The 15062-nt window shown below is 36.5% G+C and overlaps 1 protein-coding gene across 1 annotated transcript in view; it reads right to left on the reverse strand.

The window, feature by feature from the left end:
• Positions 1-15062, reverse strand: part of LOC133531679 (Kv channel-interacting protein 1) — a 91025-nt gene that overhangs the window by 18792 nt on the left and 57171 nt on the right. The window contains exons 3-4 of the mRNA XM_061870041.1: positions 5345-5414; positions 2033-2103 (exon numbers count right to left, since the gene is read on the reverse strand). Coding sequence (XP_061726025.1) covers positions 2033-2103; positions 5345-5414 — 141 coding nt within the window. The remainder of the gene's footprint in view (positions 1-2032; positions 2104-5344; positions 5415-15062) is intronic.

Raw genomic sequence — 15062 nt, forward strand, 5'->3', positions numbered from 1 at the left:
TGAGTGCAGTATACACAGTGGGCTCGAGTAACACAACAAACTATGATATTCTATGCCTACTTAAGACAAAGGTTGAGCCTCAACCGTTGAGGGCCCGCGCGATATCGCTTTTTCATATAAACGTAGTCCTCATTTTCTTCTCTAGATATTAACATTATTAAAAATATTTAGACACAATTTGTTGTATATCAACCACAGCTGTTTTTCCGAATTTTTATTATTATAAAAGTTAGAAGCATTTTAAAATTTGTACGTACCTAATCGGTTTCTGCTCCCATTTTTTCGATAAAAAAAATCTAAATAAATCAAACGTCCCCTACGTTATAGCTATGGTACTATAAATATTTTTACATAATATACATCAAATTATGTAAAAATATTTTCCATAAAATCAAAATACAGAGAGGAAAATGTCGTTATGTTATAAATGAATTAATAAATCAATTTTGTTAAAAATAATAACAAAATATAATATTGCGCTTATTGTCAACCCATTAAATGCTAATCACGACACGTCATAGCTTAGCTTCTACGATGCATTTTCGCTACATACCGGGAAACTCATCGACTACGACGTAGCGCTACGACCGATGCTTAGGGGTGAATTTGTTAATTATAATGTTAATATCCAGTACAGTAACACGTTGATAAAATATAAGAGCTGGCCTAGCGGTAAGAGCGTGCGACTTTTAACCCGGAGGTCGCGGATTCAAACCCCGGCTCGTAAGTACCAATTAGTTTTTCCGGACCGTACAAATATTATTTGATATTTACCAGTCGCGTTTCGGTGAAGTAAAACGTCGTGACCGGACTAATCCCAATAAGGCCTAGTATAGTTACCTATACCTACCCTCTGGGTTGGAATGTCAGATGACAGTCACTTTCATAAAAACTAGAGCCTACGCCAATTCTTGGGATAAAGCTTAGGAGCAAATCTGCTCCATATAATATTCAACCAAATTCAACTTAAACATGAAGATGCCATGGTTGCTAAATAAGTGGCAAATTTTTGACAGGCGCATACGAAACGTTAATTGTCAAGCTGACACCAGGCTCGGAATGAGCCGTGGCAAAAATGCCGGGACAATACCAGAAAGACGAACATGTGGATAAAATCTGTGTCTATTCGCAGTGTACACCGATTTATGACGTGTAGTCCAACTTCGAACAAAAAAATGTGCAGATCTCGGGTAAAAACGAGTGACGACGCAACAGACTTAAGCATGTTTGCTAAGGGTTGCGCCCGGGCGACCAGAAAAAATTGTTAGTTATATTTTTATTATGAAAGATTTTTTTTCGATTTTTTTTAACTTTTAGATTTGGCAGGTAGCTCTGCAGTCGGGTTTTCGAAGTGACGCTAAAATAATTCTTTTACTTTTTCCTTGTCCGAATATGATACTACTTATGCTCTCAAATATATCGTCAATATTTTTGTAACACCTTGTATAATGATCATAGGTGCCTATTATATTCATATATGTGTAGTCCAACTTCGAACAAAAAAATGTGCAGATCTCGGGTAAAAACAAGTGACGACGCAACAGATTTAAGCATGTTTGCTAAGGGTTGCGCCCAGGCGAGCAAAAAAATTTGTTAGTTATATTTTTATTACGAAAGACTTTTTTTTCGATTTTTTTTAACTTTTAGATTTAGCAGGTAGCTCTGCAGTCGGGTTTTTGAAATGACGCTAAAATATTTCTTTTTACTTTTTCCTTGTCCGAATATGATACTACTTATTCTCTCAAATATATCGTCAATATTTTTGTAACACCTTGTATAATGATCATAGGTGCCTATTATATTCATATATGTATAATACTTACCATTCTGTTTGTACCGGAATTAAAATAATCAAGGAATAAATGAAATGCCGTGGTACAGCACTGCGTCCGAGATTTTTAATTTCGAACGAGAATTATAAAATGTTCGAAGTTCGATTACTGCATCTAAAAAGACACTTCCTTATACTGTGTGGTGTGGTGTGGTGTGGGCCCCACGGTGTATAACATACGTCAGCACTTGTACCACTTACCCTAAAGCTGATGGATCCACTGCAGTTGACGTCGAAGGCTTTGAACACGTAGTGGGCGTATAGAGCTGAATCTGTAACAACAATATTATTTTTTTACAAGAACTACGTTACTATAGAGGCCGAGAAATTAAGGGTTGCAGGCTAAGTAGACATAGACGGCCGAGCGTAGCGAGATCGGATAGAGATACGCAGCCGGCAACCCCGTTTCTCGCGGAGATTTGTATAGTGCTTTTCTCAAATTTGTTTTATTTGTAGGTTGACACAGCTAAAAACATTACGAAATGGTTGAATACCAAGTACTGTCACATCTTGACGTTTAAAAACAAAAGAAGGTTGCTTTACAGACCTAGGTGTATAAGGCTTTATGAAATCCCTTTACATATCATCTTCACTGACTACACTGCACTGCACTTCCTATGAAACACTTCACTTGACAACTGAATACTCATTTATTCCGAAACCAAATTTACCTTATAAGGGGCTGTAGAAAAATCTTAATAGCGTGAAGTAGCCGATAGATCAGCGACATCTACTATGAAATTGGGCAACTATAAAAACTAAACATACTACATTTAACACTCATCGCAACGGATACTTAGTATTTCTGGACCTAATTTGAAGTCAGTCATGTCAACATTTCATTGCAACTGTGACAAGTAATACCTATTAACATCATCATAAATATTACAGGAAGAATATACCTATAATCACACATAAAATAAAATAACCGAGACGTATCGCGGTCACAGCAGGGAACTTCGCCGTTTTTGGCCACATCAAGCGTACTGCGATCGCTTTCGTTTTTATAAGCTTTATTTAACTTACAATGTATGTTAGTACGGGTAAAATTTTGCAAGTTAAGAGAAAAGAATAGCTTTGCGGTCCTAGCAAAATAACGGTAATTTTTCTATGAAATTCTATTTCGGTAGAAAACGTTTTCCACTAACTAAATCTTCACAAATCAATTTGTTGTTGATGTTGATCGCTTCAGCATAATACTAGTATATTTTTTTAAAAATAACAATGTTACAATTATAATATTCATAATGCAATGACATGAGCTGCGCTAAGTGACATTTAAAGATAGTGGACCCGGCTACGTCCTTAAACTATGTCCTAAAGAGAGGTATGGGTATTGTGAATGTCATCTCGCTTTGTGTGGTAGGGCACAGCACAGCGGATGTCATTCCAGATCTAGAGCAGAGCCGAACTGGGGAAGTACCTCCACCTTACAGAAAACCGCAGCCAAATAACACTAGATTCTACTCATAGTGTTGTGTTCCTGCCGGTGAGTAAGGTTGCCAGAGCTCAATGAGGGTGCGGAGTGTTAGGGTCTGCTCTGGAGTTGCAGGCGTACATAAGCTACGGAGATTGCTTACCATCAGGCGGGCCGTATGCTTGTTTGCCACCGAAGTAGTATTAAAAAAAAGTCTCATAAATGAGAATCGAATTAGTGCCTGGTCTGCAGGCGTTCCTGACTGCTTAATATGATTTTATGGATACTGTGGTTAGGTTTTTATTGTTCGTGACGAGATAATCTAATGGAAATCATCCTTTATAGCGTGATGAGGTTAAATAGTATACCGGGATATACCCAGGGTTGCTGTACGCCAGGATTTCCCCTGACATGTCTGGATTTTTGGTCCTGACGAGTGTCTTTTAAAAAATGTTTTTTTTAATGTTATAGGCAGCAAACGAGCAGACGAGCCGCCTGATGGGAAGCAGTCATCGCCGCCCATGGACATAAGCAACATCGAAGGAGCCACTTATGCGTTGCCAACCTTTGAGAACCCTAAATACCTGCTTCTTGAAGAATATTTTGTTCTGATATTTCGTGAAAAGAAAAACGACCCTCGCTCGGATCCTGTGGATCTAATAACTGCTTTAGGATGTTTAGGGTGATGTCCCGACTTTTGTCAGGATATATGTCCTGATTTATTTGGCATTTTTTCGTATGATAACCCTAGATATAGGTACCGAATATGTCTGTCGGAGATTTGTGCGCAGACACATCTTTGCCTAATTCTCGTTATTCATTAACATAATTAAGCGCCAGAATCATCTACCCAGTCAGATCTGACGGGACACGTCTATAATAATTGTACAGTATGTAACTGGACGTAAAGCAACCCGTTAATGTTTAGGTCATAGTGAGCAAGTTTTACTATGGGTCCAACCCAGAAATCGCGAAAAAAATGGCTGTTTCATACAATTTGGTTTGGTGGTCTGATGTTGAAATTTTCTATGGGAGAGTCAATTTTTTTTCGCGTCTTTGGGGTTGGTCCCATAGTAAAAGTTGCTCTGCAAAGCAGCAGCTAATCTAACCATTACCAGGATTGAGTAAGTTTGCTTAAAATTCCTTTTCGTTGAGTTACATACTGTATACCTAGATAAAAATATTGTATATTGCGAGATATATAATGTATGTACGGGTCATACTGATCAACTTTATAACGGAACCGACTATACATTTTAGCTCAAAGAACGTCGATGTTTATTATAAGACACACCAACGTTACTCCTATTGCATTTTTGTCCTCACATAGTAAATGCATTTTAAAACATAATTCTACGTACTCCATTTTACTAGAAATAGCAGTGATGACATTGACAGGATCTGTTATCAGTGTTATCACATTAATAAGCGAAGAGGATGTAATTATTCGATTTACCAAAGTTGACACAACGTAATGGCAAGATCAAACTAATAAAAAGGTTTTATTTCAACTGTTAATCGTGAAGGACCAGTCTAAGTAAATTTTAATTTTGTTGTCAAACAGTAAAGCACTCTAGCCTGTTACACAGTTTAAAATAAGTAACATGTGCTTGTTTATTTGTTTATTTGTTTACAATATCGGGAACTGTCGTCGACTTGCAGTTTTAGTGTACCTACTCATAGTGTTGTGTTCCTGCCGGTGAGTAAGGTTGCCAGAGCTCAACGAGAGTAGGTTAGGGTCGGCAACGCGCATGTAACTCCTCTGGAGTTGTAGGCGTACATAGGCTACGGATACTGCTTACCATCAGGCAGGCCGTATGCTTGTTTGCCACCGACGTAGTATAAAAAAAAATTGTTTTTCGCTTGTTCGAGTTTAGGATATTTTTTTTTAATTTTGTTTTTGGGAAACAGTTTATTTATAAGTTTGTCTATCATAATTCGAAAGTACTACCGATAGAAAATCGCCCTGCCGCGGGAAAACAACCACTAAAATTTCACGGTGTATATGTAGAGGAAAATATTTTCCAAGTTCTAATTGGTGTTTAGCTATAATATCTACATTCGTTTGGAATTGCTTAAAATGTTGGTTTACTTACTGCCGTGAGGAAAAAACTTGGCGTAAATATCTTTAAAGGAGTCCTCGTGCACCACGCCCTCCGGACATTCCTGAGGAAGAAAGAAAACAGGTTTTTAATTCATATTAATTGCTAACTACGAGCATAGAGAAATAGGTCAGCATAGAGTTCTCACTCCATTAGTTTTTTATCAAGACGCTTATTATTTGCGTAGTGGATTTATCAGTACCGCTACTTGACACTAGATGTCACGAGTGTCGCGACTGATGAAAAGTGTATTACTCTTATTCTTATTTTATTTTTATATAAATCAATAAATATTTTGGACATTATTATACAAATTGACTAAGGTAAGCTAAATAAGGCTTGTGTTGAGGGTACTTAGACAACGATATATATAATATATAAATATGTATAAATACTTAAATACATAGAAAACACCCGTGACTCAGGAACAGATATCATCCGTGCTCATCACACGAAATAAATGTCACTACCCACTACGCCAGACCGGTCGTCAAACAACAACTCAACTCAACTATTTACAACTAATATTGAGCAGAAGGAGTTGAAAATAGAGTTCCGGTTAGCTGAAAATTGTTGAGCATTGGAATTTTCGTTCGTTGCGACATCTATTGTCAAGTAGCAGAACTGATAAATCCGCTACTTAACGCTAGATGTCGACTACGAAAAGAATAACCGTTTTGGTAAGAATACTGAGACATGAAGCGAGCACTATATCAACTAGTACGAGTAAATCCACAGAGCAGGGGGCCAGGCATAGCCAAGATTACAATCGAGCATCAGCAAATACCAAGAACAAAAAAGGACGAGAAAAAAATTGTATCAAAATGTCAGAGACTACGAAAAGTCACGTGATGATTAAGATGAAGCCTAGATAATTTAAGTTACGACTGAAGTTTTCTATTGACGATTATCATCTTGATTAATTGTAGTCTCTCATGTATCTAGACGTAGGGCCGCTAAGACAAAACTGTAACTTCATTACAAACAGATTTCGTACGCACACACACTCGCTTGTTGGATCTGTGTGATTCACTGATCAGGACGCGTAGCCAACGTACCTATCGTTCACGCTCCGTGGCGAACGAAACGCAACTGTCACAGTCGCACTAATATGGAAGAGTAATAGAGAGATGACTACGCTAAGCCACGGAGCGTTAACGATTGGCACGTTGGCTATGCAGCCAGCTTCGAGTTGTTATCTTGAGAAAATCGAGATTATGAAACACAGGCAGATCGATCTAGGTCCGAACGAAACAAAGCTTCTACAATGGGTACTAGGCGAAGATATACATAAGTTAAGATATGTTTGCGGTAGAGACGTCCGGGTGTTGGTGTGCCGAGGCCAAAATTTTCTTGGGCGAATTGGGGCGGCGGTTGAGGGAGAGGGGTCATGACCCTCGTTCCGGGTCATTCCTGATGCAGAGGCTGTCTATCGCGATTCAGCGTGGCAACGCGGCGAGCGTGATGGGCACCTTTGCGTCTGGGAGGGCTCGGGACGGGTTGTTTGATTAATTTTTGTATTTGTGTGTTTCTTTTTGTTTACTTTTATTCCTGTTTAGTTTATAGTCAATTTTAATGTTTTTTTTTTCATTGTATTTAAATAATTGTTTACATAATACATCAAGTAATTATCTTTAGCTGTAAAACATTACAAATCTAAATTAATGCTTTTAATAATTGTCCATTTATATGCAAACATGACAATTTATATTACATTAAAAATTTAACAAGTTAAGATAAAGATAAGATAAAAAATATGTTTTTTGCACATTAAGGACATAGAAAAAGTATACAGTAGTTGTTTCTAGGAGTTTCTAGGAGACGTGCATAACTAAGTTGACAACAGAGTTTCCAGGATTCCCCGCACTAGGCTAGGCCTATATGTGAGACCGAATGTATAAAGTACATTTATATATCATGCAAGTCAACGAAAAATTAAATATATTTTTATAGTGAATAAATAACATACATAACTCAGGAATTTAGTATTCGTGATAAACACATAAACCCCTTACCCTTACCCTTACCGGGATTCAAACCCGGGACCTCAAGCTTCATAAGGCAGGGTCACTACTCACGACCGACTAAGCTATTAGGAAGCCATTAAATTACAGATTTATCTCTGTCTTAGCTACCTCTGCCTATGTTTCAATGCGTTAGAATGTATATTTTAAAAAACATGACAAATGTTTCAAGTTTTTTACTGCTTTAGCGCTACACCTGTATAGCGCACCTGCAATACCCTGCAATAATATACGGGGTGAATATATAGGTCATATTGAGCAACTTTTACTATGGAAACAAACTCGAAATCGCGAAAAAATAATTACTCTCCCATAGTACATGTCAAAATGCATGAAACAGTCTTTTTTTTTCGCGATTTCGAGCTTGGTCCCACTTCCCTTAGTAACAGTATGACTTATATAAGTAATATATTCAACCCGTAAATTATTGCAGGTGACTAAATAAACATCCTGTATTGTATTTAATTACTAAATCATAACTCTGTGGTTGGAATCGAGAAATCATTGCCCGTGACCTTAACGACCTCATTAGTGCTCAAACATGGGGTTATTATCGACTTCACACGCTACCATGCAACTAAGTACTACTGATACTCGAAAAGTTTTTAACATTGATCGTACAATTTCTTATGAGTTTGTTTGAGGACTTGAGCGATATAACAAACATTGAATTTTTCATGGAAAAAATGAGTAATTGACAATATGAAACATTGAAATGTCGGTTATCGGTGTTATTTAAGCTTTATAGATAATTTGTAAAATTATTGAATAAGATAGCTACCGCGAAGTGAATTTTCATAATTGAAATACAGGATCGGTACGTGCACTATGGTTTTTGCTATGTCTCTATGAATTAGGCTAATTCCATTGACATATATCATGTATCTAAGGACGCGCCTTACGAGCACTAAGAATGGTGGTAGTTCAGTAGTGTCATTTACGAATTCGAACCAATCATGTAGTTTAACGCAACTAAGTGCGTCCAATCGCGCGCGTGTTGCGAACTCATCAACAAATCGCGTTGTGGCGTTAGACTGCAGGATTGGCTCGAATTCGTGTGCGTGACACCGCTGTACTGGCCGCATTCTTATTTCCCGTAACGCCCGTCCTTAGACATATGTCAATGGTGAAAAGTTCTATATACCAAATAGGAGATAAGTAAAATAGTCCCGGATTTCCCAACGGGTATTTTTTCTATATCTATTTGGATAGGGGCTTGTCTTTCCTGCTATGAGGGATCAGAGTGACTTTTCTGTTCTAGGACATTTACACGAGTAGATACATGGCCAATTTATAAATAAATATTTTTTATTGTACAAAAAGGACATAGAAAAAGAATACAGTAATTGTTTCTAGGAGTTTCTAGGAGACGTGCCTAACTAGGTTGACAACTATTTCGCACAGCGTATAAGTATCGCCATACAGCAGGGAAATACGTTCATCCTTTTAGGCACCTTGCCCATTGACGGCGATTTGGGCCAAATTTTTTAACTTTAATTTAAGTTTTATTATGTTTGTTTATTTCTTTGTTTTTGGATATTAAATACATTCATAATTTATTAATAAGTCCATTCAATTTTGAAGCAGGCTGTATGTCACTAATATGCATATAACACGTAGTTTTTTGACCGTAGCGTTAACGAATTTAAACTCGGGCATTTTGCTTTCCTATGTCCGGATGTTCTCCTCTACGGGTCGCAATTCTTAATCGAATCTCGTGAAATTTTGTGACCATTCTATGATTACATAGTTTTTTTGTAGAGACAGTATTAAGATTTTTTCAAAATGCGGAATTGGCATAAAGGACTTCGCCACAATAGCGTCTATAGCGCTTAAAACATGGACATATATCTAAGGACGAGCCTAACTGTCACTAATAATGGCGCTAGTTCAGTGGTGTCACTCACGAATTCGAGCCAATCGTACAGTCTAACGGAACTAGTTGCGACCAATCGACCAATCGCGTTGTTGCGTTAGACTGCACGATTGGCTTGAATTCGTGCGCGTGAAACCGCTGTACTGGCCCCATTCTCATTGCCCGAAAGGCCCGTCCTTAGATATATATGTCAATGGCTTAAGACGATTGTGAGTTCACTTTGATAACAACGACTCAACGAACTATTGTATAAGTATTTTTCACTTTTACTTTTTTCCAAGCTTAACGTGAGGTTTACGGTAGACTTAAATCAACCGGGATATGGGCCGTGATTACGTTTTGTATTGTCGAAATCTCGTCGCCACTGTTAAATACGGGCTGATGAGGAGGCACCAAGGAAACACGTCCGTTTAGCATAGAATGTAGTTAGTTAGTTAGTTTCTCAGGGCCGTTTCCGCAACTCGACATCCATTGTGCCTATTTTGCGTGAAAAACGAGGTAGCGCTACTCTAGCCACCCCAGCTCCTCTACAAAATCTAACAGTGTTTTCAGGTTGATAAATACCTCTTTCAGTGTGTTCGCCGTTCCTAGTTCCTGATTACTATATCTACCCACATATGTCACAATCAGCACATCGTTAACAAAATTTGAAAGGTAAAAAATGCCTCATATGCAAAAATATAAAACATTGAACATTTTAGCAAATACAGACAAAGTATTTTTTACATTTAAAATATTGATAACGAAACTATTATCAGGTCCGACATCGGGACTGATTTCGGGCCCGATATCGGGAAGTATGGATGTAATTGGCGCTTTTAGAGAAACTAACCGTGAATCATTCAAAACTGTGAGATCTACGGCTGACAGAGCCACTAGTTTTAATGTTTTGAAAAAAAAGGATCGTAAAAGTAACCGTAGTACAGGCATCGCGTGCTGCTCACGGCGCCGTCAACATACCACCTTTCCGGTATCATTCACTAAACATGTTATACTGACATTTTAAATATAAAGTTTCGCAACTTTCTTACCTCGTAAATGTAAGTTACTCTGAACCATTTATTATAAAAAATGTTTTTTTTTTAACAGAAAAAAATATATAACACTCTACAAGATATGAGCAATGATATAGTTTTTTGAAAATCTATTTAAATTTAATTAGGTAAATAAACGTAATTGCACACAATTAAAGTCCCGTTTTAGTTTAAAAATTAAATTTCCATAATGTCAATACCTGGGGACAAATACGCTATAAGTATGCCAACAAAATCCATTTTATGCCAAAAATATCTTACATAATTTTGGAAACTCTTCAAACCATTGGATCGATTACGAAACAGAGCTAGGAACCACCGCAAGAAAACTCGCTTTTACGTAATAAAAATCGCATAGAAATCGGTCCGTCCGTTGGAGAGCTACGATGCTACAAACAGGCAAACAAACGGACAGACATACATTGGCGACAAACATAACAAACATTTTGCGTCGGGGGTTAAAACAAAACTTAAAAACGGCTGGACTAGGAAATATCATCTTTATAAAGGGTATTTAACTATTAAATGGCCGCAATGATTACAAGTTCTGTATTATTTAAGATGTTTTTATGTAATTTCAAATACGACGCAAGTTGTTAATGGATAAATAAAATGAAATGAAATGAACGAATGAGTTCGCCCGACGATATCGGCCTGACAGTTATTCGCAAAATCGCGAATGACAGGCCGATACCGTCCGGCGAACTGAGGGCCTACCGCGAACCACGTTCGACGTGTCGCCTCCCTGTCACACTTACGCATGAATTTACAAGTTAGACAGAGAGGCAACACGTCGAACGTGGTTCGCGGTAGGCCCTCTGGTAATCAGTGGACCGCTTTAGGCTTCATGTAAACTCAATTACGAGTGAAGCAAACATGTAGTAAATTCTGACGTAAGTCTTTATGTCACGGCGATTATGTTTACAGACTAGTAATTGGATTGAAATGAGCCGTCACACGTTGAGATTGTGATTTTGATTGCATTATTAGACTGGCTACTCTCAAAGCCCGACGACAATAGTTTGTGCAACAAGAGAGGAAAGTTGTTTTTTCCTGCGAGTGTTGATTTTGAGTTCTGAGTTAGGGAATGCAATAACCGGGCGTTTTACATTACCGGTAATTTACCGACGCGAGGTCCCACTAACCGGTTAACCGGTAAATTACCGGTTATACGTTTATGAAATAAAAAACATTGATTTTGCATTATTATTGATTGTGTCCTTATTTTCGTCAGTAACCTTTAAAAGTAATCAACAGCACTTTATAGAAACATCGACAAAACAAAATAATGAAAATAAACTATAAACATTAAACAAGATATATTTACAATCATATTGAATAAAAAATCAAACATGTATCATTTCAAAGCGGAATGAACTTGTACATTAAATAAGCAACATTAAAAAATTTAATTCTTTAAAAATCGCAGTAATCAAAGGGTAACAAAAAAGTGACAGTCGTCATTTAAATGTCATACACGTTTGCATTTACACATCTATCAATATAATATTGTTATTAAAGTAACTAAAACCGTAATCAACATTCATTAAAATCTAGTAAATATAAGAAAAAAAATATTTAACAGATTAGTTTCATATCATTTTAACACTAGTTACTTTAAAATTGCACTTTAAGAGGCCGTTATCGATTTTAGTCGCAAAAATGTCTAACTATTAAAAATAACAAGTACTGGTTTCTATTAGCACGTCTTGTTATCTTTCATTATAATATTTTTTTTTTAAACAGACTCACTTAATTAGTAATGATTTTTTTTCTGATGGACGTTTAGGTAAACGCGCGAAAAGCAGTGATATTGTCGATCTTATTTGTAAATTTCGTTAAGTTTGGACTGCTAAAAATGGTAATTTTGTATTACACATATCCTGTACTTCAACTTTAATAAACTACATTTTTGTTACTATAAATTTGAAGTAGTGTAAATGAAAGTTAGACGAAATCAATTTTCTCCAGAAATTACTTCAAAACAAGTGACAATTTCTCTGAAAATTGACTTAATTTCAACGTAATTTTGATACTTAAACAATCTACAACATTTGCTGAAACTGTTCTTATACATCATTTTGTATAATTTATATGAATTTTTAAAAACTATCCCTTCTCGTCATCTATTACCGGGGACGCACGCTTGCGACCTCATTATTAAAAGGCAAGATGAAAAAACGTGTTAATAGAAACCAATACTTGTTATTTAGATATTACGTAACAAAAGGTGTACAATTCCAACGACTAAATCTTTCAATTTAAAATGTTTGCTCTAAAATCGTTACCGGGTTCTTAAGATAGGAGTTGGAATCAAGAACATGTCATCATCAAATCATTCTGTTAATTATATATAAAATATAGAACGTTGCTTAGACATTCGTGAACGATATCTTGAACACAAGTAACCAGCGGTAGAAAATGTTCTTTCGCATTCCACACTTGTCTGACACTACAGACTAAAACAAAGGACACTGAACATAGTAAGGCGGATCGGGTAGGGGTGGCGAGAAGGGAAAGGGCGAGGGATTAGCGACCACTCATTTGTCACAAAACATTGCTTCCTAGTTCCTACTCCGACGAGATCATAAGATGCAGAAAAGTAAGTATTTTAGGTGTCTCTTCGTAATCATAAACGGTAGTAATTGGTTTTTTTTTGTAAGTACGAAGACATAGATGGGCTAATTCAACAGGTTGTTACATTTTTATTTGCCTATACAACGTTCGGTAAATTCCCGGTTACGGCTGGAAATTACCGGTATTTTACAGACTGTAATATTGGTCAAATTACCGGGTAACCGGTTAACCGGTTAACCGGTTAGCATTCCCTAGTTCTGAGCAAGCGAAAGATTTTGTAATTGAAAAAAAATTACCGTTATTTCGTTAGGATCGCAAAGCAAGAATAGCTTAAGCCTTTTAACCCTTTTCAATAGCCAAAACTTTGAACATGTAACCTCTTAAGTAAGGAAATTTTTGTTCCAATGAAATTCCGCAATATGGCGCGTGGTCATAAAGGGTGACCTTAGCCATTGGACAAACCCTGAAATCCCACGTAGGGGTACTTCTCAGGAATGCTCTGACGTTAATATTTTTTTAATTAGAACAAAAAATAAAAAAATATTTTTTTCGAACAAAAGTTATTTGCAATAATCGACAACAAAAAGAAACATACTGTGTTAATCTTTGGCAGTGTTTTTGACAATTTGTTCGAAATATTTGATAATGATGACATTTTTCAAAAGTCGGAAGCTTATTAGTGTCATAAATAAAAAAGATAATCAAAAAGGCTGAAGAAGGTTCCATACTATTCTTTGAGGATATTACCTTAGGAGTTACTAACACATACAGGCTGCTCCAAAGTAAAACATGGTAATTTGTTAATTTCTTCGAAACCGCTACACCGGTTGTTATGATACTTTGTACACTGGTTCTAAATACCCTAATGCATATGTACATATCGGCTTTGTCCAATGGCTAGGGACACATTGTATATTACTGGTCAGCCTTTACATATTATGTGCAGTTCCGGAATGTTTCAAAATTGTTGGAAACTTTAGGAAAATAGAAAATAGGGATGAAGTTTTAGTATTACGAGTATAACCGTTTTTATTATTACAAGCTTTTATTTAACTTGCCCTGTTAATACGTAGTTGTTGTATGTTGTAGTGTGGGTCAAATCTTGGAAGCTAAATTTGACCTTATTTGACCCACTATCGATTGAGCTGCAATTTTGCATATATATGTGTAAATCGGATAACAATGTAATATTATGATGACATGGAGCCGATCTGATGATGGAGACTGGTGGTGGATGGCCTGTGATAAAACAACGCCGCAAAGTAATGTGTTTGAAGTTGTAAGCATTGTCTCGATGAGTAGGTAAGTACAGTCAGCTTGTACCAAAAATGTTTTATTTTTTTATAAATACAATAATAATTTACCGCCTTTTTAAGCGTCTTCCGGACAACCCATTTATAATATCCCTGCGAATATTAGAAATGGAAAGTAAATCTGTCTGTAACCCCGTAACACTTAAACCGCTAAGCCGATTTTGATGGAATTTGGTATGGGGATAGTTTGAAACCCAGGGAACGACATAGGATAATTTTTATGAATGATTATCATACGCATATACAGACGTAATTGCAGATAAGAGCTAGCATTTCATAATTCTACCTACAACAAATAAAATCTACTTACAAAATATTTAGATACCACGGTTAGACTCAATTGAATTATTCGTCGCTACTGACGACATATTTTGAACCCATCGGGGGTCCTTCTTCAGCGTTCGGAACATGTCGCCAATAGCGACGAATAATTCAAGCGATTGTAACCGTCGTATCTAAACATTTCAGAATATGTCTCACGAAAGTTTAATTTCGATTATTGCAAACCTTTACAGTGAGGAAATCTAACCTATGTACAAATCCCGTATTTGCATTGTTTATCATGTCATACGATTCTAATTGGCTCAGAAGCCTTGTAAACTCGTGTCTAAGTATTTAAAAAGCCACATGTACATACGAATGTCACTTGGCTTTACATCATTTCGCGTAATACGATCGAGGCGTTATCGATTTAAATTGGCTTTGCTCGCCCCAATTTTGCGTCATGACGACTAGGGTTTATTTTGTATATGTTTACACAATGATAAAGCTAAATAAGGTGCTTTGGGGTAATTTTGAAAATCACATATACCTACCTTATTTTTATTTTTAGGTTTAACTAGTTTTCATTTCATAATAGTATTATTTAATTTAGTTAGTTTTATTTAA

This window comes from Cydia pomonella, chromosome 25 (genome assembly GCF_033807575.1).
Source record: "Cydia pomonella isolate Wapato2018A chromosome 25, ilCydPomo1, whole genome shotgun sequence".
NCBI lineage: Eukaryota > Metazoa > Arthropoda > Insecta > Lepidoptera > Tortricidae > Cydia > Cydia pomonella.